This window comes from Acanthochromis polyacanthus, chromosome 5 (assembly GCF_021347895.1).
Source record: "Acanthochromis polyacanthus isolate Apoly-LR-REF ecotype Palm Island chromosome 5, KAUST_Apoly_ChrSc, whole genome shotgun sequence".
NCBI lineage: Eukaryota > Metazoa > Chordata > Actinopteri > Pomacentridae > Acanthochromis > Acanthochromis polyacanthus.
The window spans coordinates 34,608,319-34,636,186 of NC_067117.1; the positions used below are offsets into that span (position 1 = coordinate 34,608,319).

Below are 27,868 nucleotides of genomic sequence, written 5' to 3' on the forward strand. Positions count from 1 at the left end.
CTGCATGTGTGTGGTTTTTACATATTCTATATGCGTTAGTTATGTATCTGCAGTCCGTGTTAAGTAAATGCTTACAACGGAGTATGAAGTACACACATCTTTGCAACTTCCATCCTAAAGCAGGGGGGAAATATAGCATCCAAGTGACCACAGTGACTCAGAGCTAATAATAAAAAGTCCATTTTATAACCTCACTCATTCTCATTAGCTAATCAGCCAAGGCTTGCATGTCCTCTGACCAAAACAGAAGCATCCATCTGATGCCACAAATTATGATGCCTCATATAAACAGTGATGGTCAAGGGACTGAGTGTGTCCTCATGTGCTGCTGCCAGAAGATAATAAATTAAGGCTCTGTATTTCATCCCAGCAAAGCACTTACACTATGACGGCCTGTGACTCTGCAATGCACGTACATCATGCCCCTCTCCTGGAGCCAGAGGTACAGTAATGTATACAGTACCCAGTCAGGACATCGGTCTCAGGAATCTCTTCCATCTCAGAGTACTCACTAGTTTGTTTGCAGTCACAAGACGACAGCCTAATAAGGCAAACAGTTACTCTAAGGGGAACTCACGAGTATCCCATTACGGATGTACATATATTCAAGACTGCCACATGGCCCTTTCCTGCATAGCATTTCCATTAAACACACGGCACAGCCATGCCTAGTAACCTGATACAGGGCCACAGAAACAAAGGCAGCTCATGTATTCATGTACAGGGGATGGACACATGCCAGCATGAAAAGCTGTTGGAGGAGAACACTGTGGTTTTCTTCTGTTAAAGGACAACTTCCAGGCAGCCAGAGTGGCAGTCGCCATGTCTGGGTTCTAGAAACCGATAAGGAGGGGTGGAACTGGAAACAAACTCAGATTAAATTAAAGGAAGACATGACTGTTTGAGGAAAGAAATGAGTAAAAACATGAAGTGTTGAAACATTATGCTTGTAGAGAAAACATAAATATATTGTAAATGTAAATCCAGCTGTGCCTTGTATTTCAAGTCAATTCAGTACACGCATTTCAAGCTAAGCTGACGTTCCACCAATTGACTGTGGAATGCAGTGGTATGCCAAGTGAACGTTTCATTGCAGCACGGCCTACAGCGCTGATCCACATATGAAAACCATTTTCGTACGTCTAATTTACGTATTTCAAATCTACAAGTCTCCATTGTACTCCAAATCTTCAACTTTACCAAGGTCGTTTATTCCACAACTTCATCTATAATTTAAAGGGTTGAGTAAATACTTGGTTTCCATTGTGTAAACATCATTCACCGAGTTATGCCGCTAAATACATGTTGTAGTTGTTTCAAGCCATTTTCTTTGTTGTTACAATAATTACTTTTAAATCATGTGGATTATATCCCATTAAAGACAATTAGAAATTAAAAACAGAGATGTGAGAAAGTTCCCCTGTCATTTGTATGAAGCCAGCCAATTCTATGTCACGTAAGATCAATTTCTTCGAAGTGGGTGAGCTGCACTGGACGCCTTATTTATAGGTTTTCTCAATGAATGCTCTATTCATGTTCTTAAAACTAATGAAGCGGTTATAATGACAAAGACATGGATTGTAAGTTCATATAATTAAATTAGATGGTTGAATTGGAAAGATAAATGGCGGAAACTAACTGGGGCACTTTATGAGTTTCCCATATACCACAGAGGAGTGAGAGCGCGGACAGAGGACTGCTAGTCTTAATCACAGCTGATCTAATACGTTGGTGACATGAATGTGTCTTTTGTCCAAACCAAAGCTTTGAATGCATCGGTATGATCATTAATTTTGGTTGTATAGTAGTATATATTAACAACACTGTGAACAGATAGTGTTTAACTTTTCATTTCGTTTTATTTTTTAGATACACCCACACCTGTAAATAGCTCCCGGTGACAATCAAATCCAATCATGACTATGCCGGGGCCTGACGTGGGAATATCATGTTGCTTAATTGTGAAGCGATGGGAGGCTCCAGCTGTTGTTAGCGAATTGGGTTTCAGACCTCACATTATTACTCGGCCTGGGATCTGATATGAAAGGCCCTGCTTTGGAGTCTATTCTAGCATGGCATTCTGGCCTTGGCCCAGCAACAGAGAATACAAAGACTTTGTTTTGCTCAACATCTCTAATAGATGTCTGACTGATATGTTTGAACACCTTGTGACTTCCCTAATCAATTACAGATGGAGTTTACGGGAATATTTCCACTCATTTAAATCCAAGCCAATTTAACGGGGCATTCTTCTACTAACACACATACAGAAGCAAGGCTTTCATCCATCCAATTAATCTTCGTCTCCGAAATCCTTTATCATACTGCACTCATTTAGCAGGCTTTTCTGCCCTCTCTTTGAACATCTCCTTGTTTAGGAGTCCTGGATTTCTACTGTTTGGTCTCTATTAATGAGCACCGCTGTGAAAATGATGGGCATCTTCATTTAGCAAGGCTAATAAAGTGGGACTACTGTAGATGAATGGCAGCAGAGGAGGCTGTTATAAGCTCTCATGTTCAAAACACTCTCACTGGACATACCTCCAGGAATGAAGGGGTCTTAAGGTGCTCCACAATCCATGGCTAAGTGTTATACAGAGTCATGTTTGGCAGAGCAGAGGTGGAAAAATCGCTATCACTCAAAGAAATCTTTTATTTCCTGCAGTTGACACACAACACCACCTGACAATTCGATACTTTTCTCTGTAGCTCTTCACAACAGTGCAGCATAGAAAAAAAGGTGAAAAATCTCCAACATCTGCTGCCACATGAATCATGTGCTTCTGAGAAAGTATATGTTTGAGGCCTTTTATCTGCATCTTTCTTACATCCCACTGTGTCTGCAACCATGTGGCTCTGATTTGATTAGACGTTCTGGTACAGAGAGCAATGCTATGATTTGGGGAAGATGGGGGAGGTAGCGAGAACAGGTCAGGGCTCGTAAATCCCTTTTCCTTTTCATTGTAAAAATCAGTTTCCCCGCAGAGCAATCTCTCCCAAAGGGCCCAAACCAGCTGGTCCTCTACCAGGCAGCCTACCATACAGGCTGCCACTGCTCCACTCTCTCCGACTGCCGTCCATTTATGAGCGGCATGTCGAGATGTCTTAAAGGGAGAGGCCCATATTTGCATGTACTTTTAGCATGCTGGCAGTCTGCCCTGTTTCCCCAGCTGCAAAGGATTGTGGGTTTTACATCTATAAAGATTTTCCAGTGCAGTAAAGCTACAAAAGTAAGATTTTACTTCATCAAGCTTTAAACCATCTGCACAGGAAAAGATTGGGGGCTATAATACACTCATATACACACTATAAGCTAATTCTAAAGTGGGCACTTCAGGGGTTTTGACGAGTTTTCAGATTCTTACAGAGGTTAAGGTTTAAAACTCAGTCAACCTGGCAAATATGCTGTTGGAGGAAATGCCCCTCAAAGTAGTTCATGTGAAGACCCTACTGCATATATTCTGTATAAAGGGGATGCATTTATATAGTCTAAAAACAGAATGGTGCTTTGATGATTCTCCATTGGTACATCTAATAAGGGAAACTCACATCAATAAATGACGGTCTCAGTCTTTATAAAAGTTAACAGACTGTGAAAAACAATGGAAATAACACTCAACAATAAAAAATAATACCAAGAGTTTATCATTCCATCACTGACCACGTCTCAAATGCTGTAGTTTCAAATTCTTTGAGTTTCTTAAGAACATTTTCTAAAATTGACTTTGTAAATTCTCCATATGCCATCGTAAATTATTAGAAATATATCTCAACAGAACCTCAGTCTGACCAGAAGAGCAATTTCAATTGTTAGAAACACTACAATTTAACGTCCACAGTGCTGCTGTGGCCTCCAGTCTCTCCGGGCCGATTCAGGCAGAACAGACAGTGTTGGAGCTGTCCGCCACAGGGATGTGGAATGAAGGTTTTGACTCACACAGCTCTGGGGGAAACTGGGCTCTGTTCAATCAGCGAGCTGCTTTTCTGCATTTAAACAACTTCCAAACTGGAATCTGCAGGGAGAAAAACTCCACAAACCGCAGGATGCATGTCAATATTCTACAGTGTCGGAAAGGCGATTGTGGGCTGTAGCCTCCTTTTTCTCAGATTTTTTCTTAAGTGAAAAACAAAAAATATTTCGATTTATCAAGTTAATAGCTGCATTGGTAAAGAGAAAAAAAGCAGAATACTAACATAGTTTCTCATGGATTCTCGTGGTTGACTCCTCACAATATTCAGTGAAGCAAAATGAACAAGAATGAAAAAAGGCACATCGAAAATGTAATATGAACAGTTGGTGTAGGATCCTCCAAAACAGAGATCTCTGGAGAAATGTGAAACTGCCAGTTATTTAAGCAATGTCCTGATTCAAACTCACCCACATACAACTAAAATTATCATGTAAGAGAAGTTAAGTTCCATCAGTTCCAAATGGTACCACTTAACAGCTCCAAAGTAAGAATCTTCTGACATAAACACGATATGGAAATGGCATTTCCTACATCTGTTCCAGTTCTATTTCAATGAACAGTGATGACTTTTGGCTTAACGTTGAAGTAATTCTTATCTACACAGTATGAGGCTACTGCAACGACTGGCACACAATAGTAAGGATTATAAAAGATCATCTCTGCTTATAAAGTTCCTGACCCCAATTTATCTATAAAACCCTCAAGAGGATGATGTTGGAATGGAGATGGCATGTTCAGTAAGATTTATTTGAGCGATCAAAGCGACATTTAAAAAAATGAGATGTATTAGTGACATGTGAGTAGGAGCAGGAGGAAGCAGCTCGTTGTGTTCAAACCAGAAACTCCAGACAGTGGGGAAGACGGTCGCTCAGACAATGACAACTCTGTTTTGCATCTGCCTTCAGAGGAATGCTTAATGTATATGTCAACGGGAATGGGAGCGCATTTCACAAACACACTCAAGTGAAAAAGAAAAGGAGACCAAGGAGAAAGCAAAAACGAGACAGAGGAGGGAGTGCTATTGTTTTATCACACATCCATTTGCTTAATTAGGGAAGTAAACTCCATAAAGTTTATAGAAAAATGAATAAATTCAAAAACACAGTGCTGATTGGGTCATGGACCCTTTTTGCTTCATAACCTTTATTTATTATCTTTCTTTAATTATCTTCAACATCATGCTCTCGGTGTAAAGAGTAAATAAATGACTGCATTAAAGCATGGCCAGTTATTCACGCATTTCAGTATACAGCTAATGCACTCAACAATAATTAATTGTACATTCGCATTATGTTCAGTTTTACAGTCCACCGGGCCAAAGGATCGCAGCCTTTTCACCTAGATTTATATGCAAGCGATGTGCAGTTTCTACTCCTCCTCCCTGCACAGACGTCAACCTGCAGATCACGTCCTAAAGAAGGAGATCCATATAATGTACCCAGAGACAGAAAAAAAGCACAGGGCTTTTGAAAGATTAATGAACAAGATCAATTAGTTAACTAATTTTGACAATCCTTGTGCTAATTCTCTTCTGGGGAAGTCATAATTAGATCCATATTGCATGCATAGGTTATTTAAAGTCATCTGATGAACCTCGCTGTCAACCCTGCACACTGCTTACCGTACTCTTTATCGCTAAACCGATCTCACTCTCCCTCTGTGCTGCAGCGCTTGTCTGAATCTGTCTTCGTGAACAGGTTGCTCGGTATCAGCAGTACCATGAATGCGGCGTATGTGTGGCTGGCTGGCTGACTACCAGAGCAGTCCTCTCTCAAGGCTCTGTCAGTGCTGAGCTCCAGGTGCATGCTGAGGCCTCCTGTCTGTCTGTCTGGCTGACCTACACTGGCACCCACCATATGTGCCCTTCTTAACACCTTCTGTCACTGTCACCCAGCACGCCATGTACACTGGTGGTCCCCGTCTCACTCCCTGTCTATCAGTCTCTTTATCTTTCAGCTTGCATCTCAAGCGCTGGTGTATTTAGGGCTGAGTCTTGCTGATAACATAGCAGTCTGGTTTGGCTGTTAGTGCTGCTCTACGGTAAAAAAATCTTACATACATTCCTACTATAGGTAAAATCTATCCCTTGACACAATCGTCTTTGCTATGCCAATGACTTCATGCACAGCAGTGAGGGAGTTGACATTATTTTGAGTATATTTCTTGGAGTGTTATTTACCAGAACTGCACCTACTTCATGTTGATGACATTTAATGTACCATTGGACCAAACACAATCTGTCCTTTAAAAAAAAAAAAGGGTGTCACCGTCCTTAAGTCAACAGTGTAGTGGCCACATTTGGCTCGCTGGTGTACTGGCTTTCTGGCAGTCCCACCTGGCTCTGCACCAGTGCTTTTCACACCATGGCCCAGTGGAGCAGCAAAAGTCCCTGGTAGCCTGGTTACATTGGACCTGGGCAATTTGGACAATAATTAAGTCATAAATCTTCCCTCGCCCATATGAAAAGGCTACACTTGATTACGCCCCCTCCCACCCCACCCTCTGAGTAATGTGGTTCACTTCCACAATCAGCCAGTTCACCTGATAAGAAACCAATTCGGCCCCTCTGCTTCTCGATAGCATTAGCAGCATCTAACCTTGAGTTAATGAAATGCCTAAACAAATACGCCCTCTGGAATCTAATATACCAAACCTGCTATAGAGTGCAATATGGCCAACACATGGAGTATATGGAGATCTAATTTATCTGCTGAGCAATGCTGAATTCAGGAGATCCTCTCTATTCTATGTGCTGAAATTGATGATACAGCAGCTCTATAGCAAGCGAGCAAATAACTGGCAGTTGCATTCTTAGCTATTATTTGTTTGTTTGTGTCTTCATAATTTTAAGCAGCAGTCTTGCTGGAGTCCAATAACTGCACACAGCATTCAGAAAATCATAAATGACAGAACAATGACTACAATTTCCCTCGAAGCTGTCCTTAACCAGAACCATGCCTTTTAGACATTATTGACAGCTGAAGCACAGGCTTGGCTGATCTGACCTGAAATCAAACACTTGCTGACATGTGTGTGCAATATGTGCACTTTCTCAAGTGTGTACATTGTGTTCTGGGTTGTGTTTGTAACTTGTCTGTCCAGCCATGTGTCTCAGATTGTGTGAAAAAAGAACTACACACGGTAGAATAGCGCTATGAAGGACAAAATCATATACTGCGTCTGTGTTGTCAGAAATATTTGATTAAACTTCACAGTGGCATCGTGGTTCCAACCGCAATTTTCATCTCATACAATAATGAGCCAGCTAAGGGGATACAGAGAACTTTGGAAGGCCGGAGAGAAAATAAAAGGACAAAGAGGATATGAGAAGGATATATGAATTGGTAAATGTGTCCTCTGAAATAACATAATCTGGTAAAGAGCTGCAGGTAACGATTATCAACCAGCAATACTCAAATGAAGTACATCAAAAGTTTACAGAAGTACCATCCTCGAGCAAGTATATCTACTATTAAAAGATCTATAAATAACAAAAACAACTCAAACAAGACAATTTGAAGTGTAATAATCTGACTTAAAAGTTAATTTAAACAGAGTTTGAGAAATGGACACTGATGATAATGTGTCTTGTTTCTGCACAATGAATATCTACTGTGCATAATTACACTCCCAAAATAAACGTGTTTTCCACATAACCAATAATAATTTCGATTGTCAATTAATGGGCTGTTTATTTTCTTGATTAATCGATAAGTTTGGTGTAGAAAATGACAAACGTTGATCAGTGCTTTCCACTAGTCAGGATGAAAAATGCTTTGTTTTGTCCACAATCAGGAAAAGTTCTGTTTACTTTCATAGTGGAGGAAAAAACTGAAAATTGTCACATCAGAAGTTGAAATCTGAGAATTTATACAGTTTTTCTTTAAAAAAAAAATCTCAAATCAATAAAGAGAATATGGGAGCCCCGTAGCTCAGCTGGTTAGGCAGTGACCCAAAAACAGGGGTTGTAGTCCCTGATGGTCATGGGTTCGAATCCAGCTCACGGCCCTTAGCTGCAGGTTCTTCTCCCCAATTTCCTGTCTCTCTCACACTGCTGTCTGCCAAAAAAGCTGGAAAATTTCCAGCACAATAGATTATAAAGAGCTGGCAATTAACTTATTCGCTGACGAAAATCAAATCAGTTGCTTGATTAATTATTGCAGCTCCAATCTGGTGCTTTCACATACCAGACGTAATATGTAACTGTATTAAAGCATTGCTGTCCATAGGTCTCGCTAAACTGCAGAACAGAACTGCTGCCACATCACATAAAGGGTCAAATGTTGCTTGGCACTGAAAATTGTTCTAAAATATTTATAAAATTGAGACAAAATAAGGAATATTAAAATATAAAAAATTTACAGCGAATGCCTGCAGACAGACAGCAGACTGTCATCTCCTCTGCAGTCCCCATTACCCAGAGACTGTCCTTCTATCTTTTAGCTTCACCTTACTGGAACCTTCTTTTTTACCGAAATTTACTCAATTCACCAGGGGATGAGTCAACCAATGCAAGGCTCCCAAAGTACACAAAATAACAGACAAACTAAATTACTATCACTGTACCAATTTAGAGCGAATTATCTTTGAGCAGACATGCACACTCCTGAGTGCACCAGCAAAAATTGAATTTGCTCCTTTTATAACCTGAGTGCTCAATAAGTCACTGCTTTGTGGGCCTAATGATGCACACCTGTTGTAGGTCTCATTGTGGATATTCTGCACCACAAACAGAACGACAAGTATGAAAAAAAAACATCCTCACAGCAACACCACACAAAAGGGTGATATTTTTAAGAGATTAGAACTCTGTGGAGCTTAAATTTAAAAAAAAAAAATTCAGCCTCTGTCTATTTGTATGATGTGATAAATTAACTGCTTAAACCAAACACTGGATTGAAATAGTCACCTGAAAAACTGTCAATGGTGGGGAACAGGACCTGGGATAGTGTGGCATCTACAGCCTTTTCATCACATCACATATGAACATAATGTTTTTAAAAAATACAGCTAATAAGTCGGTTAAAGTCTAAAAATTTTAAGTGTAAAGTTAAAGTGAATATAGGGTTAGTATGTCGCTTGCTTCCTGGTCTCATCCGTAGCCTTCTTTAGTAGAGCATCTATGTATGTGTGACACATTCTTAAAAATTTATATGTTAAAGGGGAAATAATTGGGATCAAGACAGTAATTTTCTAAAAATAACTGTACTTCTTGGGAAACTCAGACAGGAGTACATTTGTTGGGGACTGTTTTAGCCCGTTGCGCTTCAGTGTCCCGCCCGCAGAACACTTTGAGATCTGCATAAGCATTTCCTTAAATGTCTGAAGCTGCAAACGCGATTATACAAACACTATACGCCGATGGAAAGCTTAGATTCTCATGAATACGCCGGTATAAACCACTTTCAGATGTGATTACCACAGCGGGTAATATAAACACATTTGTCCGACAAACAACGAATATCCATCCACCCGTTCTCTATACAACGTACACAGCGCGACTCACATTTCCGGGTTCATTATTACACACAGATGAAAATATTCCACAAAAAACGGCCATAATCCAACCTTGGACATCCAGACGAAATAAGCCAGGAAAATATTTTGTCCAAAACATGTCTTGAAGTCGGTATATAATCCACAAACAGATCGTTTTCGAGGAAATGCACCTCGCGATGCGCGTCCAATATTCCCTGTATTTATCGTCATATTTTTATTTACAAATAAAATATTAGCGATTTTTCATACTGAAAATGGCTGGAATTGACTGCAGCTTATAGGGCTCTAAGTCAGATTAATACAGATTTTCTCTGAGGAATAAGTTCAGTGGCAGAACTATGCAATGACTAAAGAAAGTACAATTCAGAAAAATTAAGGAGTATATATAGCTATAGATAGATAGATAGATAGATAGATAGATAGATAGATAGATAGATAGATAGATAGATAGATAGATAGATATGTAGTATTTACACTACTGCTAGACATTGTTCATGTGGTAAATGAATATTTTAGCTGGAAACAGCTGATTTTTAATGGAATATCTACATAGGGGTACAGAGGAACATTTCCAGCAACCATCACTCCTGTGTTCTGATGCTACATTGTGTTAGCTAATGGTGTTGAAAGGCTAATTGATGATTAGAAAACCCTTGTGAAAACCCATGTTAGCACATGAATAAAAGTGTGAGTTTTCATGGAAAGCATGAAATTGTCTGGATGACCCCAAACTTTTGATTAGTAGTGTCTTCTACTGTATGTCAGGCTTTGAAAAAACAAACAAAACTTCATTTATTATTGGCCTTTGTTCCTTTCAATTCTGCCGTTCATTGCTATTTTGGTTACAATTGCAATATTGTTCAACTCTACATGTAAATATTCTAAAATGATAACTATTAGGCAAAATCGAAGACAGGTGTCTGTAATGAATCAGTGCAGTTGTATATTTATATACACAGTATATACTGGTCTTGTATCACCACACATTCATCTGTCAAATATAATCACTGTAATACCTGGAAACACACACAACTTCTGGTTTTCATCCTGAGTCTTTGATATAAAGCATCATATTCACAACTCGCCATCTCACTCTCTCTGCTCATTTAATGTCACAAAAGAGTAACATTTAGAGACAGCGCAAAGTCAGAGTCGATGGCTTAAGCATGACTCATTATTATTAAAAAAAACAACAACAAAAAAAACAGGCTTACAGGCACATTTCAAGGCTTCTGCCTATTTTACACAATACAAGTTTGGGGGAATTAGTCATATGCTTATAAAACAAGCTCAAACGCCATTCAGCCCAGAATTTGCTTTTGTGTGGCATTACAGTGTGTAATCAAGCGCTGCACTTTCCAGGGCAATCACGTCCTTTATCAGAGAGGAACTGTCGCCAACCACCTACAGAGTGGGAGGATAAGCCCTGTGGGTAATAGAGTGTGGTGGGTGCTTGATTGGGTATGGAGAGTGAGAAGTTTCGCTCACACTTCCTCCCCTCTTTCACCCTTCACACCAGCAAGTCATAGCTGAGGAGGCAGCCATACACATTAGGAATGATACACACTTTCACGCCACTCACTTTAAATTTACTCATTTATTTGTTGCTTTCATAAAATCCTTCAAGCCTCTGGCCCAGAGCAAGCGTGCTAAGGGGCTGATTAACATATATGCTTGTATACAAAATTTCATACATTCTGGTTTTGTTTTTCTCCATCTCATTTCCGATGTAAGAAGGAGGCACAGAGCTGCCTGAGATAATTAGGGGTGACATGATGTTTATGTAACCTCCAAGCCTCACAAACCAGATGCAATTATGGGCTCCTGGTGCCTGTGACCCCAGCCCTGTAGCGAAGCGCCGCAAAAACTCCAACTCCGGGTCCTGGGAGTGAGCAGGGTACAGGGTGACGGGGCAAAGTGGGAATGTGGACTGGGGGTGAGCAAGAGTTGAGTTCTTTTCACAGCTCCCTCTGACGGGGAGCTCTCGCCGCCTAATCCAAAGTGACGGGCACTTCAGTGGAGAGTGCGCGGAGCCCCCCAATTTCCGCCAGGACCCTTCGGCAGCGACAGCACAGAAGCCAAGGGTTGGGGTGGCAGACTTATTGTGGCCCAGTGAGACAGAGTGGGGCAGGGGCCTCATTACGACGCTTAACTGCACTCACAGGCCCTCATTAACCCACCACACCAGTGAGTCAAATCAAAACAGACAATAAAAAGAGGTCGGCGCGCGAATAATGGCCTCCATTTTAGTGTGACAGAAAGCTTCAGAACAGGATGTGAATACTTTATTATGAATTTAAACAAGCAGATCTCTGTACAATAAAGACATTTTTGCTACAATGGGTTAATTTAAGTAAAAAAATCTGTCTTTCATGTGTTCATCTAACTTGTACAGAATCCCTGTTTGAATGTTAAAATGTAAGCATCAAGTGAGAGTGTAGTCACAAAATCTACAATATATATTACTGTTTAAAAGTTTGGGGTCACCCTGACAATTTCATGTTTTCCATGAAAACTCACACTTTTATTTATGTGCTAACATAATTGCACAAGGGTTTTCTAATCATGAATTAGCCTTTCAACACCATTAGCTAACACAATGTAGCATTAGAACACAGGAGTGATGGTTGCTGGAAATGTTCCTCTGCACCCCTATGGAGATATGACATTAAAAATCAGCCGTTTCCAGCTAGAATAGTCATTTACCACATGAACAATGTCTAGACTGTATTTCTGATTCATTTAATGTTGTCTTCATTGAGAAAAAAACTGCTTTTCTTTCAAAAATCAGAACATTTCTAAATGACCCCAAACTTTGGAACGGTAGTGCATGTCAACAGTGAAGCACACTAACGCAGTGCTTTAAGTAGCTCAGTTATATACGGCAGGCCACCAGTACAGGGGCGATGCATGATGAGAGATGACAGGCACTTAAGTATGTTGCCAATGGGATGCAAAGCAAGTGGAAAAGATAAAGCCTATCCTGTATACCCTCCGCTCATCAGTGCTTGGGGGAGCAAAGCTTGGCACGCCAAATGATGCATTTCATAGAGACAATTAAAGAGAAAATCGATGCTGCTGCCTTGGTAAAATAATTAGAGATGCAACGGCTGACCTCAGCCGCAATCACACAGTGAAAGGCAGACAAAACTCCAAGAGTTGCAGAAGAGAGACTGAAGAAGATTTTGAGGCAGATTTCTAGAAAGTCATTACATAAAAAAGTTACTCCACTTACCAAACTGCTTCAATAGGCTTTCAACCGCACTGAATTACTGACCTCTTCATCATTGTTCAAGTGGCTTTCTAGTTCACAATGTAAGGTCATACATAGTATGCATATACTGTACTACTACTGTTTTTTTTAAATAATTATGTAACTGTAAAACCAAGTGGGTGGATAAGTATGAAGCCATAATCACTGAACAGTAGATGAAGTGGGGAGACAGCAGCTAGTCTGCTCTCAGCTCCCCAGCCTGAAATACACATGGTGATGAGGTCACACTGTAAAGACCAGCAGGCCATCACATTCTGTCTGTCACATCATCAACGGTACTCTCCTAGCCATTTTACAGCCCTTAATCTGCATACATCACCATACAGGAGAGGAGAGGAACGAAAGACTTAGTGGAGGTCTATGCACTGTCTATTAAGCACTTGAAGAGGAACGAATGTGATGAAGAGGTTCTAGTCGGGGCATGAGAGACACAGGAGCAGCTCAGAAATAGGCATGGAGAGGAGAGGAGAGAAGAGGAGAGGAGAGAAGAGAAGAGAAAACCACATGGGGAATATAAAGTGCAGAAAAAGACAGATGGGCCCACTTACCAGCCTGGTTAGTGGTAATGTTGACTGAGGCGTACTGAGGGGAGTAGGGGCTCTGATCTGACACCCCGTTGACAGCCTGCACCTCAAACGTGTACTGTGTGTGGGCCAACAGGTCACTAATGTAGACCCGGGATTCTGTCAGGCCCAGTTGACGGGGTAGAAACTGAACGTTGTCGCCACAGCGGGTGCAGCCTCCTCGGCCTCCGCCACAGCTCTTGCAGATGATGTTGAACACCACATCCTCACGGCCCCCTGAATCTCGAGGAGGCATCCACTCCAACATCACAGAGGTTTCATTCACGCTGGAGATCACAGTTTGCGGAGCTGAAGGGACAGCTGCAAAACACAAGAGAGATTCTGTAGCTCTAACATTCGGTTACATGAATGGGCAAATATTTGATCTTTTGATGAAGATGTGCATCACAATGATTTCTTACAACTGCCTTTGTATATTTTGGCATTCACAACCACCACAGTGAAGTAGAAAAATCCTGCATGTATAACAATGTACAACACTTAGAGGCAACACTTGAATGCATGTTAAAAGAAAGCTAAATAAAGAAGAAAACTATAAAGACAGGAAAAAGTAATTGATATATATAAATACCGCATATACTCACACTACCGTTTCTAATCATCAGTTAACCTTTCAACACCATTAGCTAACACAATGTAGTATTAGAACACAGGAGTGATGGTTGCCGGGAATGTTCCTCTGTACCCCTATGGAGATATTCCATCTTTTACTCACAAATTTGTTTTAAAACAAGGAATCAGAGAATCAGCAGTCCAATTATATATCTCACAGCTTCAGAGTTCACAGCCAAACACAGTCACACTAGTAGATCAAGAGCTGCGTCGAATATCAGCCTAATATTTCACAGTTTTCTACTTCACTTATTAATTTTCAAGGTAGCCCACTAGAGATACGAATGTACAATTGCAACTGTCCTTCCAAAAAGTGTTTCAGTTATTTCAGAAAACTGGAGCAAAGTAGGAATTTATCCATTGTTATTTTGAAGTCCTCATATGGAGGAGGTCAGGGAAGATTTGTGGGTCAACAGAACATTAAACTTTGACATAGGACACTGTTGTTTGTCTTCTGTTTCCAGTAACTTCCATAACCATAACCATGTGTTTGTTGTTGTAGTCATGACGACAAACCCCATCCAAAACTTGCACAAAGTAGTCGCTTTAACCTGAAGCACAATGTTTCCCAAAACTTAACTTGTTATTTGTTTATTTTAACATGAATCATGCTCTTCCCCTGGGCTCAGTTTTTTCCCCTCAGTCTAATCAGTTCATTTCTCTGCCTAACCCTAACCACACCTTGCTTTTTGAACTGTTAGTAATGGCGGATTTGCAATGGTGTAATTTTTCAGATATGACAAGTGTCATTCCAGAGGGCCTGAACCACTGATACATTTTGACATGAAGTCTAACTTTGTTACTGAATTGCATTGAATATATTCTGTGTCTTCTGTTGCTTAGGGTGGAGGTTTCTGCTCATGAGATGGAAAGAAAATCATCAAAGAGAGATGACAAAATGGGATTGCCACTAACATAAGCCAAAACGTCAAGGACAATTGACTTAGTGCTGGGAGCCATGTTGTGTCCTTGAGGGCATGGAGGGCATAATTACTAACTCTACTTAAATAACTCCTACACAAGAGGAGAGAAAATCCACAAACTCGCAAAGATACTATAGACTCTTTGAGGTCGGAGCTGACTGCATTCCAAGACGCTCTTCCCTCGGGATGCCCATTTACACTCTCTCATTTTCAATGCTGGTGTCCACTTTGTCAACATCTATTCTTGACAATTTTCTCATGGAGCATCGTATAGAGTTACTGCAGCCGAGAGAAACCTACTGTTTCTCCTATTGAGACATTCTTAGCATCCAGGCATTACAGGGTGGAAACTTTCCACATGGTGCTCAATGTTGAGTGACAGGTCAAACAAACAAACAATGAGTACTGTTTATCTTTTACAGACATGTGCACCTAATTATAGCAGACGTATCCTCCTGGACTAATGAGATAAACAATTCCACTCCGCCCACAACATCCTAAATCTGAATCGATCACTTCTTATTTAACCTCCTTTTAATTGGCAGCAATTAACAGATCTCGGGCTCTGGAAAGAAGCCCATTGGAGTGGCCTTCTTGGTGTCTCTCAGAAACATAACTCCTCCTTGGCTCCTTCCTGGGGAGGAGGACTAATATCCCCCCCATTAGCTGGCGGGCCGTTCTGATGGCCCATTCCCTTGCTTTAATCAGGCCGGGCCCTGCTGCGCTTAATACGGGTGACGTGACGCTGCTGCTTTCTCATTCACAACAGCTGCTCAACTCCCAGAGCCAGGCTTATGCAAATCTCCTTTGTTGGAAACCATCAAATCTTTTCCCTCCTCTCTCCCTTTCAACAGGCAAGAGAGGGAGAGTGAGGAAAAAACACTACGGAAACGTTGAAAGGTTTTTTTTTTCTCACTCACCCCCATTTTGTTTTAGTTAGACCACACTCTATGCACTGATTCTCGGTTCTTCTCACATACACACACCCCTTCTCCCGCTCCCTCAAATTCCTCCTTCTTTATTTCTTTCTGCGCGTCTTTCCCTCACACTTTACCCCTCCCTCGCTCACTTTTGCTTTGGTCTATCCTTCCGTCTGTCTCTCTCTCAACCTCGGTGTCAGTCTCAAATTCAAATTCAAACAGCTTCATTGGCATGACAAGAGAGCGTCTTGCCTCGGTTCATTCTCCGAGTCTAGCCCTTCACAAAGCTACGTGCCCTGGCCCAGTAACCTCTGGTCTGGTTTGGAGTACGGACTGTGTGATGTTGAGGAGGGGCAGCTGAGCCTTGTGTTTTGGGTCAGATCTGTGGACAGCCACACTATGAGCATGTCAGCATCCCGTTCGTGTGAGGGACAGCTCTGACAGAGTTTCTCTGTTTGGAGTTACACAGACTACCACTGTCCTTTGATCCTGGGGCTCTTCTGCTTGTGGGTGTGAAATGTGTGTGTGTCAAAGAGTTCATATCTGAAACCAAAGAGTGTCATGTCTGTGTACTATGTGCAAGTGATTCAAAAGTTCACACATAACAACCTCAAGACTATACATACTTGTGCACGGCATCTGGAGAGGATCTGAGTCTGTGCGATAGTATCCATTGCGGCAGACGCAGTTAATGGCGCCTTCACTGGTGGTACGGCTGTTGATGGGACACTGCATGCAGGCCTCGTCTCCTTGAGTTGGCTTGAAAAAGCCAGAGGGACAGGCTAAAAGAGAGAGAGAGAGTATTAGAATTAGATTAGATTTTTTTTTTTAAAAATTAACCCTTAGATGCTCCAGTGATTGGACCCTACAGTCTTCTATAAGTGGATCATAAATGACCCGTATAGGAATCAATGTGTTTTTATGCCATTTTTGTCATTTTGGTTAAACATAATCATTTGTATTATTGTTTGTATTATAATTTTGGTCCACACAAGAAGGATTTCATGTTTGAAATATGTCTATTTTTCACTTTATAACAGATTTTGTACATTCTGATAATTGGATACAACACAAAACAGCAATAGATGAACATCAACATCCACTCTTTCCTCCAGCTGTTTATGCTCTCTAACCCTTCAGGTTTGTGTACTGCATCATCTCTTGTATGATATTATCAGTGATAAAAAGCTTTGGGTAGTAATACAAATATTAAAATTTCTTTAAAAGTATAAAATTTTACTTAAATTTGTAAATTGAAAAACTTGATTTTTGAGTAAAAGCTGGAATATGAAATGATCAAACCCTTGGCAAGAAAACGACCTCACTGGGTCATTTTGACCCTCTTCATCAAAGGGTTAAAAACAACAATTTTATTTTGTTAAAAGTCTGACTAAATATGAATTATTTTCATTGCGTCTTTGCCCATAAAATGACAGAGAATAGTAGAAAAATAGTTTCTGTGCAGCCATCAAAAACTCAAGATATTGAATGTCACATTAAAACAGAATCAAATTTCACCTTTATTTTCTGTAATAATATATTATTCGAAGGTGATTAATCATTTTGTCACCAAAACAGACAGTGTCAACCATAAAACAGGCAGCAGGGTAAATGTTGAAGTCTGTATTTATACATTCAGTGCCACTGCAGCATTTCAAGGGAGCTATTTGGTTCCATTTCACTATACAAGAGAAACCATCGAGTGACCAGAATTCAAACAACCCAGAAACACAGTCCAACATAAATATATATCATTGCAACCCGGCATATAAATACACGTCAGCGTAGCTTTCACATGTGAGGCAACTCTCTGCAGACATGGCAACACGGCAACATGTTGTAAGTTTGCTGTGAATTATTCACGATGCTGTAGTTGCCTGAGAAATCTCTGAAGTGCCCCGCGTTCTGTTAAGAGCCCTTTTAAAGGCCTCTTTCTGGAAACCAGGGAGGAAAGTTACATTCAGGTGATGATGAACACATACACGGCAGCTGCCATTAAATTCTGTATTCGTGCAACTCGTTGTGTGTAGGTGAATCACAGGCTGTACACGGGGCAAACCTGTTTGTGTGTTGCCACAAGCATCATTCCCTGCTACGATAAACAAACTAACTTAGCTGTCTGTGAAATCCCCTTATCCTCCCCTCTCCAGTCACATTCCACCTAAACCTCCACTGCTATAAAAACATAACCTTGTTGTTTTTTTTTTTACGGCATTTGCACCTGCACCATGTCAAAAGCTTTTCTTGTATCTTGGGCCAAGAAAGCAACGGTTTAGCTTCAGGTAATCCAGCTCCCACCTGCCCCATCGATAGAGGAGAAAATATAGAGGTGTTGAGACAGAGGTGTAGGAAGTACAGTAACATGAAAAATTCACACACGGGACACATTGCATATCTGAAGTTAAAACCCCTCAGGTCTTTCAGCGCTGTTGTTTTTCTTAGAAACAGTGTAAAAAGCAAAATGATTTATTCAGTCTGATGAAAGGAAACAAAATACTGAAGATTTTCCTTCAATTTATGCTTCCGTTGTTGTGCATTCCTATTATTTTCAAGTTAAACTTGGTAGGCAAAAGGAATATTTTGAAAGCTGATTTTGATTTGCATTTATTTCTTTTGCTTGCAAGATAAAAAAAAACTATTTGCCTCAGCTCATACAGAAACCATGTTTTTCCTCGTTTTGTGAACGTTTTTAAACGGTTTTACACGACTGCAATTTCTACATTATGAAGTAATAAACATACAGTTATTATTTCGTTCTGAGGCTTTACTAGCAATTAAAGCTCAACTGCAGCATCTGGAATGTGGAAACATCAGCAGCTGCAACTCCCATTTAAAAGAGGTCATATCAAGAGGCAGAATTAGTCCGGGTCCAATCCCAATGTTTATATTAGACAGACACATCACTGTACTCAGGAGACTCCACATCCAGAGATTAATGCTCTTTTACCCTTCTCAGAGTACACCGCTTAGAGCCGTCACCTTCTAAATCATCATCCTATGCTTGTCACAGGTGCAGACAATTTATAAAACAGACAAGCAAGATATATTAAAGATGCTCTGTCGCAGTATTGTAAAATGCACTCTGCAAGTAAATAAACTTTTATTTACCGACGACCACAGCGGAAAATGAAGGATTTTATTGCTACTCTGCAGCTTGATAATATATATTATTTTAATTTTTACTTCTTTGCTTCTGAAAAACATGCCTTACAAAGCAGTGTGCTGCCTCTTATGATTTACTGTAATTATCACTGGCTGAAAGTTATTTCCAAATGAAACTGAACTAATCTCAAACATCTCCTGACTAAATATTAGCTTTGACATGTTTTTCTTCCTCCATGATTGATGGGGGAAAAAGGTTTAGGGCACAGAGAAACATGAGGCCTGTACATTCACACTGCCAGTCAACAGGGTCTGTGAATGAGGCCCAGGCAACAGCTATGTGGGGAATTGGGATCGAACCTCTGCGGCACAGCGAGGTCTGTGAGAGTGCGGCGTGCCGAGGAGCAACACCAAAGGAAGCAGCATAAAGAGGTGGTGGGGGTGGGCTGAGGAGATGGAAACAAAGAAGCGAGAGGGAAGAGGTGGGGAATGGCTGTGTTTGGTGGAGTTTTTCAGCCGAGGAATTCAGCGTGTTACTGTGCCCACAGTGAACGTACTGTATGCGCTGTAACAATATGCGGACTTTGCATAACAATCAGAACAATGACTTTAAAATTTGCATGGGGAGAAAAGTGAAAGGATATAATTGATTAGCACTTATTAAGCGGCATGATGCTATGCTACGCTGGCTGTGTTTAAATATTCTGCGGTAGCTGCTGGATGGCACACTGGTGGGGAATGCAAGTTTTCCCACCAAGCACCAAACCATCTGACGCCGTTTTATTATTGACTGCAAGCCAGAATTGCAGTCAATTCTGCAAAACAAAAATATAAAAATTCAGAACCTGGTGATGTATGATGTCAAGGGATGTTTCATCAACGGCAACCAAAAAGAGAAAAAAAAACTGGAAATAATGGATAAAAACCTTGATCTAGATGACAGATAAGATGGCCAGCAGAGATGAGGGTAAAACACTTACATTGTGCCGTACTGCACAGTAAATGGCTGCATAAGTGCTTTTTCTTAACCCTGATGAAAAAAATGCTTTCAGAAACAGGTATTTATTGTTGAGGCATTGTTAAAAGTTTATTAAGATCCCTATCAGTGGGGAGTGGGAGAGATGTAAACATTGTTTGAAAAAAGTGATGTTTTACTGCATTAAATGTGTTAGTTTTTGTTAAATTTGAATTCAAATTTTAGCCAACTTAACTATGAACTCCCACTATGTGTTTGAACAAATTTAAAAATCTTGTAATTCTTTAAATGTCCAAATACTATAACCCTACTGTTGCATTATTCTCCACTGGTCAGCCACTGTTTTTTCTCCTTTTTTAAAGTCTAAGTTTATTTCAGGTGTTTTGTCCTCAGTGCTTTATTCACTGTATTGTTACATGTGCATGGCAAGGCAAGGTAAGTTTATTTGTATAGCACAATTCATATACAAGGCAATTAGTGGTAAAGAAATACATTCAGCACAGAACTTTAAAATTAATTCTAAAAGTGATTTAAAGGTAGACATTAAGGTTATACATTAAAATCATAGAAATAAAACATAATTAGGCAATAAAAGAGTATTCAAAGCCAAGAAAATAGAGTATCTAAGAGAAAGCTGCAGTAAACAATATGGTTTGTTAAATATGGTGCCTGTTAAATGTTTGAAAAATCCTTAAAGTGGATTTATCCAAACAGAAAAACATGGCCACTTTTACTTTAACAAGAGCTGACATATTAACATGTTTCATAAAAATATTTAGCGTGGTAGTTTGGTATATTTAGCCTGGAGTGGAAGATGATTTGGCCACACAGCATCCAGATACTACAGAGACTGCCAAGAACAAAAGTCCTCACAGAGCAGTAAACAACACTGACATTCAGTGACAAGTACTTGCAACAGCACTGCTCTCTGTGATGGCTCCTATTGATATGGTACTTCTAAAAGTTAAAACAATCCAGAAAAGAGGCATTTGTGAAAACCTTCCTATCCACTTCAAGAGGACAGAGTATTACACGTCTTGGCATTCCTCTCTGCTTCGCCATGGCCATTATTTTGGGGAAATATTTGGGGAATTTCCACTTTACACCCGGATGACAGATTTTAAGAGTTGCAGAGTCGTCTGGTGTCAGATGTAGCGAGGCAGAGACATGGAGAGCAGTGATTAAAAATCCGATCAGAGCTTTAATTCCCCACCTCCCCGCCTGCCCAGATTGCTGCTGTTGAGCTGTTTGATCATCATGCCGGCAGTCTTGCTCAACATGTGAGAACTAAAGGCTGTGTTTTTGGATGTTTCCTCTCACTTCAGATATCCTCCTGGCACGTAGAGTTAATTACTGCAAGAATATTCATTGACAACAGCTCCTCTTGTTGTTCGTGCTTCCTACACTCAAAAAACACCACACAGTGCTATTAATATCATCAATAGCATCAAGCAAACATGCCACGTTTTTCATTTAGATCTCTGGGGATTGCAAACATTGGTTTTTGGAACTGGGACAAACAATGAAACGTGGCAATAAGTCAAGAACAAAAGCCGCATAGAAAAGCTTTAAGAGAATTTATAAACACTTCAGACTCAATTTAGTGGTAGCTGTGTCAAAAGGTCCAGATCACCTCAAATTGGTTCCAGGCACACAGCAGGCATATCCACTCTTACATCTTACATTTGAAAAATATGTGAAAACTTGTGCCAGTGGGGAGAGATAGCTTTCTTTCCATTGTTGTCTGATAATTTAAGGACCAAGTATTGCATTACTTTAATCTAATATTAAGTCTTAAAACATAATCTGAATACCTCCCCCCCACTCACACACACATGCCAAACTCCCAGCTGCTTGTGTCTACCTATATTTACGGCTTCTAATAATATACACTGACATAAAAGCTTTAATTAGAGGTTATTGCTACTCACTGAATAAAAATAGTACTGCGAGAGCTGTGAGGTAAGTTACTGCACTAGGGTGCTAGTCAGTTTTTACAGCAGGTAATTTGCTGGTTGTTTCAAAGGTTTCCTGAATATTACTGCCGAAAAGATTTATAGCACACCGAAGAAGAGACCTGCAGCTAAAACCATCTGAATCCTTCAAAGTGTGTGTCTGTGCGTGAGTACCTGTGTGTGAGAGGGAAAACAGCAAAACATAAAGAGAGGGAAGATGCAAGCACATGAATGCCAGAAAGGCAGGGAGTGCTGTTTTCAGGGGCGATGCCGGCGTGAATGGCCATGTGGGCTCCTTTGTCCAAATCAGCACTCACACATACATGCACACACATACGGAAAGAGGCCAAACAAAAACCGGGCATTTGACATTTCCATCGTCCCTGCTTAGGCAATGTGGTCACAACCAGACAATCAGCTGGCTGATACTAGGTAATGCAATCGAAGGCCAAACCTATTGTAAAAAAGGGATAAAAAAAAACAACACCCTTCCAGTCTCCTTCACCCACCCTCTCTCATCTACTGCACCCAACAGGGACACTCTTTGTCCGGCAGTCTAGGGCATCACAGCAACAACGGCACATCCCTCCACCCCCTGCGTCCCCCCTTTTCAGGGCCCCAAAACCGCTTTATTTAATGAACACACCATTAAAGAAGAGACAATGGAGACTAAGACAGACAAGGGTTGTGTGTGTATGTGTGTGTGTGTGTGTGCATGCGTGTGGTGTGTTCAAGGTGTGAAAGAGAAAAGGCTGGAGGGGTAAAAAAAAAATCAGAGAATCAGAGGTGCTAGGTTTTGTGAGCACAGCAGGAAAAAGTGCTGAAAGCAGTGAAAATGGCCAGCATCAGAGGGATTGTGTCTTTGCACAGATTCCGGGTATTTCCCTGCATCCCGTTGTGACCAAAGAGGCCATAACAGCGAGGCATGTACAAGTTTAGGCTTCTATTTGCTTTAGTGCCGCCTGTAAAAACTACATGAATCACTGTGGGGACAGATTAGAGGCTACTATAAAGAGATGGGTTCCTTTTACAAGACAGAGCACTGTTCCGTCAGAGCAGGAAATTAGATTAAGACGACCTGTTAGCTTTTGCAACAGCTTTCTCATTACCTCTACTATCCTGCAACCACAAATATACTAGACTGTCAACCTTTGAACTGGTCACATCTAAGTAGAGCGCAACCTTGTGAAACAACAGTCATGGCCACGGATAAACCAGAGGGGAGCAGCCACAAGTCGCACGTCTGTTCCTGGGAGTGAGGACAAGCCAGCTTGCCCCCTCCTCCGTCTCAGCACTTCCATGGGGAACACAAGCTTGCACTGTTTGCAACACAGGGTCTCCGCAATTCAATTAGGAACGCAGTCCTCCTGGCCGTCTAATTCAATCAGGCTTGTGTGAAAGCTATTAGACAACTGGCATTCGTTTCACCCCACGCATACACACACTGGCACACAAATGATATATTCATTTCTCCCTCTAGGTTTCCATGTCTGGTGCAATTAACAGGTCTGGGACTCTGCACGGCTCCTCACTCTGTAAGCCAGGACAGTGCCAGTGTGTGAGGGCAACCACTGATGAACGACAAGGTGTAAATCCGGTCACACTCAGACTCAAGGATAGCACAGGGTCATTTAAATGGGTTATTTTCTCAGAAACTCCAGTTTGATGTTCAATATTTCAAACTTAGACACAACTAACTTTAAACAATCAGGGCAGCACCCTGACAACCTACATGATAGAATTCCGTAATTGTAGCTGGAAAAAATATCGCATCGCAGCTTGCATCAACTCTGAGTGACATGGCAGCATTTTTCTGCAATCTGTGGCTCAGATACGACAAGCACATGTTTACTGATCCGGACGATATACATGCATTCGTGCAGACTCGGTTGTCATTGCGTGATTATGTATTTGTGTACAGTAAGGGATTCACATGTCATGGGGCATGAGAGAACAGCAGGATAATTGGAAAGTGACTTTTCCCCGCTGTGTCCCTCAGCATTTTGCTTTAAGCTGCATCTCCTCTGCAGTTGTCACAGAGCTCAGATCCCCAGTCCCCCTCCCCTCCAGCAGGCTCCTTTGAGACAGATTACGAGCCAAAGTGAGCAGCAGATTAGCTGGAAATGTGGGACACCTGGGAAATGAGCTCTGAGGGTGCAGGCACCTCACGGAAGGGCTAAGACTCAAAGCACACACACACACACACACACACACACACACACACACACACACACACACACACACACACACACACACACACAAACAAGACATGCACTGTACACAATCCCAGGAAACCCAAAACACACAGGACGGTGTGCCACACACACCTTGAGCACACACCCAGAGCTCGTTTAATTCCATCTTCTTCCGATACATACACATCAACACATAAATAAGCAGAGACCGTAAAGCAGAAAGCTACTAATAAACCCCATCTGGCCAGTGCCCAGAGGACAATTTCAGCTCATGGTGCAAGGGCTTAACCTCATATATGTGGCACATATACAAGGCTCACCATCACAAGGTTTGGTATTTACAAGGACAAGAAGAAGTGTGGAGCACTGTTCAGAATGTCAGTGGCAGCTAAAAATACCCCGTAAGGGAAATATTAGTCATGTAACAACTGTGTAAATTAATTTCCAACTAACTGACCTTATTTCTCATTATCTCCTTAACTCTGGCCATAAATAACACCAGCAAGCAACATGACATAGATAGAGCATGGAATCTGTCTATGAACCCATTTTCCACTTTCTCAACCTTACATACATGTTTCAAAAATTATATTCGAACTCACATTAAAAACTGTGACCAATAAATGATATAAAAAAGTAGCCTCAAATAGAAACACACTAAAGGAACAACTGCAACCCATTTTTGCTTTAGTTTATTATTCCAATCTGATTTAATCTATTAATCTGTAAATATATCAGATAATTATCTTCTGAAAGTTCAAAATGAGGTCTTCAAAATCCCTGAAGTCAAAAACCCAAAAGATATTCAGTTGGCAATGATTTAAACATACAGAAGTGGCAAACTCTCACATCTGGCAGGCTGGAAGTTAGGTTTTTGTTTTCTGAATGTCTTAAAATGACTAATCATTGAATACATTGATGTGTACTTCACTGCTTTAAGCACACATACACACAACGCACCACCTCAATTCTCAACCGCTCAGAAAGGCTTCTGAAGATCATCATTTCCATGTGGCAAATGTTAGTTTCTTGATTCAAACAACGCTGGCAGAGTGGCCCTCTGTTCAAGACCACAATGCTCTCATGATGATCATCAGGTCATAAATACCAAAGGTGGAAAAAAAATCAGTGAAAACTATCTTAACCACAGTATTTCCATACCGTCTGATAACTACCATCTGTCAATAAAGGAGGAAACAGAGATGAAAGGAGAATATCACTGGAGCCATGCATGCAGCACAGTAATAACGTCTGGAATTTTCACTGCACTCTTTTTTTCTTCTTTTCCCACTTTTTTTTTCCACGCGGGGGAAAAAAAAGAGGCACAAATGTGGAATGGTGAAATTACAGGCATCTGAGCCAACACATATACGCACAGGGTAGGAATATGAACAAGAGGGTGGGCGGTTGTGGGGAATAAAGCGGAAAGGGTCATTTCATGCAGGCAGATCACTTGACAGCTTGCTCTCCAGAGGATGTAAGGGTCCAATCAGGTTGCTGGTGGACCCCTTCGGTACACTGAGTTGCAGATGGCTGGGGTGTGGCAGGAGGCAGGCACCATTGTCGGCATTAATCTCCATTTAAGATGGCTTGTCCCGGTAATGTCACAGATCATTACCGGGCTGAAAAAATGTCAGCTAATGCAGATAATGGTATATAATTTGAAATTATGGCATGGTCTTCCATAATCTGGTCACTAATTGAGCCTCTGTGCTCGGAAAGGGTAATTAATTCAGTCAAATCCTGTGGTTTATTGCATAAATGTGGGAAAAGCAGATGTACGCATGGTGTTCAGTTGTTCCAAAGTAGGTAAATTCTAATTATTTCAGCTCAGTAATTACGTACAACAATTAAGAATTAATTGCTTTGTGGCCCTAATTTAGGGTGGCTTTGCTACAGTGTATCACATCACAGTTGTTAAAAATTTGAAATCTGCTTAGACAACTGCAGTTTTTGTTTAACTTCCCAAACCTAACACAACAACTCGCCTTTATTGGAGTCTATACAGTAGCCTGAAGTTCTCTCCCAAACAAGTAGCTTGTCCTCATTTAACATTGCATGCAAGATGAAAGTAGAGGTGCTGAACTTTCACTGTCCTGTGACACAAAGTGCCAGTCATTGTGTTTGTAGTGCTACAATGCTCCTCATGGTGGGAAGGTGGATAAAAACTAAACCTTTCTTTTCAGGCACTGGCTCAATGGGCGTACAATGTTTTAAATTTGAGACAGGTAGAAAATGAAGAGACACAGGAGCGATCAGATGTCAGAGTATGAAGATGTCATTGTAGAGGCAAACAAAAGAACGTGGGCAGCCTCCAGTAACCCTCGCCCTTGGCTTCATGGGAACAAATCACCTGCAGCATTTCTGGAAACACCCATCCAACGATGACTGAATTTTGTACAGTGGGTATCAGGATGAACTGCTGTGTTGAAGAACATTTTATTTCCCCACTGCGGGCAGTCAGCTCATGCATTCCACACCACTCATCCTCTACACCACAGCTCTCTAAGCCTATGATTCATACATTTATTTTTAAGGCATTTGCGGAGGACTGTGTTTACACTACGTGCTCTCCCAGACACACCGATCGATGTGTCTGAACTCTTTATGAGTTCTGACTGGGGCTGTCAGAGACTCGGCCTCCCAAACCCCCAAATGCACCCTTTTCTCAAGGACAGCCAGTTGCTAGGGCAACAGGAGCCATTGCCATGTAAGGCAGCTTCCCCGCTCCGTTCCGCAGGCTGCACCCGGACCTCAGAGCCCTGATCACAGCCTCAGACTGCTGATGACAGTGGGACTGGATGGAGAAAGCAGGGTGAGTGGAGGCAGAGGATATGGGGTGGAAAAGGTAGAGGAAGGAGAGTAGTGGGACGAATGGATGATAAGTAACCTCAGTGACCCGAAGAAGACATACAGCGTGTTGGTCTACAGCTCGCATACTTGTTTTGGCAGAGATAAGGAGCAATTCGGGATGAATTACACTGTCCTGTCCGTGAAATAAACAACCCATTAAAATTGCCTCACTGTTTTGGAATTTGTAAAATATCATCAGCTTCATGTTGATTTCAATCTTCCTTATCTGGTTCAACAGCCAACATTTATTTTTGCCCAGCATAACAGCCCCAGGAGCTGGCATCCTGGCCGGCACAGGTGAGAGGCAAGCTGGGCGGTGGTGCTGCTGCAGTCCTTTGTGCCTGGAGGCAGATGTAGGAAATAGCTGACAGAGGCAATCACAAGTCTGTATGTGTCTTTTTGTGTGTCTGTGTTTGTAAAGGACAGCACAGAGAGCAAAAGAGAGCAAGACAGAGTTGGAGAGAAAGAGAGAAGAGAGGGGAACGAGGGGGGTGGGTGGCTGTACCAGAATCCAAACAAAGGCAGCAAGCGGCAGCTCCGAGCTCGGCGACAGAGGCTCCCTAAGGTGCAGTCTAGCTGATGGACAGGTGGCATAAAGGGGCTGCATGTTGTCCAGTCAGTAGGGACAAGGAGGGGTGTCACAGCAGAGGAGGGGATGGGTGTAGGAGGGGAGGACGGATGGGAGAGGGGGTGGCATTGCAAGGAGCAGCTGGTGCTGAATCCTGTCACTGTCCCTGTGTAACCCTCCAATGCACATATACAAACACACAAAGAACACACACACATGCACAGTTCAAACAAAGCCCAAAAGATAAACAGCACCCTGAACCGGACTGCGAGTATCATGTTCAGAGACTGGATTTTATATCTCCTGCCATCCCTCCCTGGAGTGCATTTATTAAAGATTATATCAATTCTTCTGACCACAAGCATTTAATGAGGCAGCAGGGAGCCTGAGCAAATTCTATTATCCATCTGATCTACAAGAGGAAAAAACAACAGCT

At 41.4% G+C, this 27,868-nt stretch overlaps 1 protein-coding gene across 4 annotated transcripts in view; it reads right to left on the bottom strand.

The window, feature by feature from the left end:
- Positions 1–27,868, bottom strand: part of ephb2b (eph receptor B2b) — a 133,771-nt gene that overhangs the window by 26,649 nt on the left and 79,254 nt on the right. For all 4 annotated transcript variants that reach the window (XM_022209285.2, XM_022209283.2, XM_022209284.2 and 1 more), the window contains exons 4-5: positions 16,410–16,565; positions 13,293–13,628 (exon numbers count right to left, since the gene is read on the bottom strand). In XM_022209285.2, the coding sequence (XP_022064977.1) occupies positions 13,293–13,628; positions 16,410–16,565 (492 nt within the window). The remainder of the gene's footprint in view (positions 1–13,292; positions 13,629–16,409; positions 16,566–27,868) is intronic.